We start from the raw sequence: 2,524 nt of genomic DNA, 5'->3' as shown, positions 1-2,524 counted from the left end.
GTGTTGATGAAGATAGCTCCAACGGTGAATTCCTAGTCTGACAAGGTATCAAAAATAGCTCTAGATTAGATTGTTGTGGAACATGGGTTGGTGACGGTGAAAAAATTGCTCAATAAATCTTTTTGGAGGTTTCGAGAGATTATAAAGGCATAGTATTGAAACTTGATGAACATGGCCGAAGAGAAACCTGTGGGTTGTTGTGGCCGCGGGCAACAATGACGCCTTGTGGGCTTCGTCTCCTCCCTGGAGGCATTGTCATGGCCATATCCATCCCCTGATCAGGCACCCGGGGAAACCTTAGGCTCGGTTTGCCGGGCCATGCAGCGTTGGCGCCATGGCGTCGTCCTCTCCTTGGAGATGCTGCTTGGGTGCTCAGGGTGTCTTCCGGAGGAGTAGCTGGTGTGGGTTGCCTCTTTTGCCTCGGCGGCGAGGCTTGGGGCGCCGTGTTGTCATGTGTTGGTTGGTGTTGTGAGCATGGGCATCCGGGATGCAATGCACTCCATCTTCGGCGCTTATTTGTGATGTCTTCCCCGAGTCAGGCTAGCTCCTTCTGTCCACTTGTCGATCTCCTAGGTGCTAAGAGTGTAGGGTGCGTTGATCTAGTTTGGTTTGGAGTTTTTGCATGCTCCAATTGAGAAACAATAAAAAAATCCGTTTCTCAAAACTCAATGTGATTTTTACAACTCTTTGCCTCGAAACATTGCCTTAATTTATTCAAAAAATAATAAAACATTGACTTATTATAAATTTTTGAGCAACTTGGCAAACTTTGTTTTTTGAGCAACTTACAGTAAACTTACTAGTATTTGTTTCATTGTTTGTACTGTTATTACATACGTATGTTTGCAGACGAGAGCTGCTTGACGAACGGACACCTGAGTAGAACGGTCATCGACTGGATCCCGGGCATGCCGCCGATCAGCCTCGGAGACACCTCCAGCTTCGTCTGCACGACCGACCCGGACGATTTTGGCCTCCGTTTCAACATCGTGGAGGCCAACGGCTGCACCAAGGCCGGCGCGCTCATCCTCAACACCTTCGACGACCTAGAAGCCGACGTCCTCGCCGCTCTCCGCGCTGAATACCCGCGCATCTACACTGTCGGTCCCCTAGGCCCCCTCCTCAACCACCACCTAAGGCCAAGGGACGACGACGCCTCCGGCTCCGCCAGCGGCCTGGGCCTGTGGAAGCAGGACAGCGAGTGCCTCGAGTGGTTGGACACGCAACAACCGGGCTCCATCGTGTACGCCAACTTTGGCAGCCTTACGGTCCTCTCCACCGACCAGCTCGCCGAGTTCGCGTGGGGCCTCGCCGCCAGCGGCCAACCGTTTCTCTGGTCCATCTGGGACAACCTCGTCCTCGGCGCTGGCTTGAGCTCACTGCCGGCGGATTCCGTCGCGGCGACTGCAGGGCGGTGCTTCCTGACCACGTGGTGCCCGCAGGATCAGGTGCTAGGGCACCCGGCCGTGGGGTGCTTCCTGACGCATAACGGGTGGAACTCGACCTGCGAGAGCGTGGCTGCCGGAGTGCCGATGGTGTGCTGGCCGGGGTTCGTCGACCAGTACACCAACTGCAAGTACGCCTGCGAGATGTGGGGTGTGGGCGTCCGGCTTGACGACGAGGTGAGGAGGGAGCAGGTGGCTAGCCACGTCAGGCATGCGATGAAGGCGGAGGACATGCGGGGGAGCACGACTGGGTCGAAGGTCAACGCGGAGGAGGCCGCGGCGCCCGGCGGGGTGTCCTGGGAGAACCTGCGGAGCATGGTCAAAGAGCTCGGCTCTGTCAATGCTGAAGCTTGAGGAGTTTGACTGATCGATCAGGATCTTTTATCGGGGTCAGTCCGGCTCCGTCTGCAACTGCATCGGTGATGCCAATAAAGTATTCCCTGTAAGCCACTGCTCGTACCCTATTCACTTACTTGGTAACTTGGTAGTATTATGAGTATGGCTGGTTTCCGAGCAGGACAGGACAGAGAGAGCGGTTGGATGGATGGATGGAAACGATCTTGTGGAGACGCGCTCGCGTGCACTGAAACGAGCGAGTCGATGGATGGCACGCTTCCTTCCCTTGCATTCCCTTTTCTTCTTCTTCTTCTCTTCTAAGGCCCTGTTTGGTCCTAGGATTTTTTTAGTCCCAAGTCTCTAAAAAGTCCCTATCTTTTTGGTTCCTGAGACTTATAAGTCCCTATAAGACCATATTATAACTATAAGTCCATATAAGTTCCTCCTTAAGAGTCTTATTTCATAAGTCCCAACTGCCCACTTTAAGTCCCTATAAGTCCCTCCTATTTGGTTTAGATGGGACTTATAGGGACTTTTTTAAGTTCCTAAGCCAATAAGTCCCCGGAAACAAACACCCTTTAATTCTCTTCTCCGTTGCGAGCGAGCGCAAACTCCACATCTCCTCTTTCTTTAATTTTCCCCACGACACCAACCTCTCCTACTTCCCACGCCGGCGCCGGCGCCGGCGAGGATACCTCAATCGCCTGCCGTAGCCTCACGCTGCCATCCGCGCGCGAGTCCTC

At 53.8% G+C, this 2,524-nt stretch overlaps 1 protein-coding gene across 1 annotated transcript in view; it reads left to right on the top strand.

The window, feature by feature from the left end:
* Positions 1-1,799, top strand: part of LOC119305214 (7-deoxyloganetin glucosyltransferase-like) — a 38,069-nt gene extending 36,270 nt beyond the window's left edge. The window contains exon 4 of the mRNA XM_037581795.1: positions 850-1,799. Coding sequence (XP_037437692.1) covers positions 850-1,799 — 950 coding nt within the window. The remainder of the gene's footprint in view (positions 1-849) is intronic.
* Positions 1,800-2,524: the final 725 nt, after the last annotated feature.

This window comes from Triticum dicoccoides, chromosome 5B, assembly GCF_002162155.2.
Source record: "Triticum dicoccoides isolate Atlit2015 ecotype Zavitan chromosome 5B, WEW_v2.0, whole genome shotgun sequence".
In the NCBI taxonomy this organism is placed as follows: Eukaryota; Viridiplantae; Streptophyta; class Magnoliopsida; order Poales; family Poaceae; genus Triticum; species Triticum dicoccoides.
The sequence above is the reverse complement of the archived record's forward strand: the minus strand, read 5'-3'. Positions and strand labels throughout refer to the sequence as shown.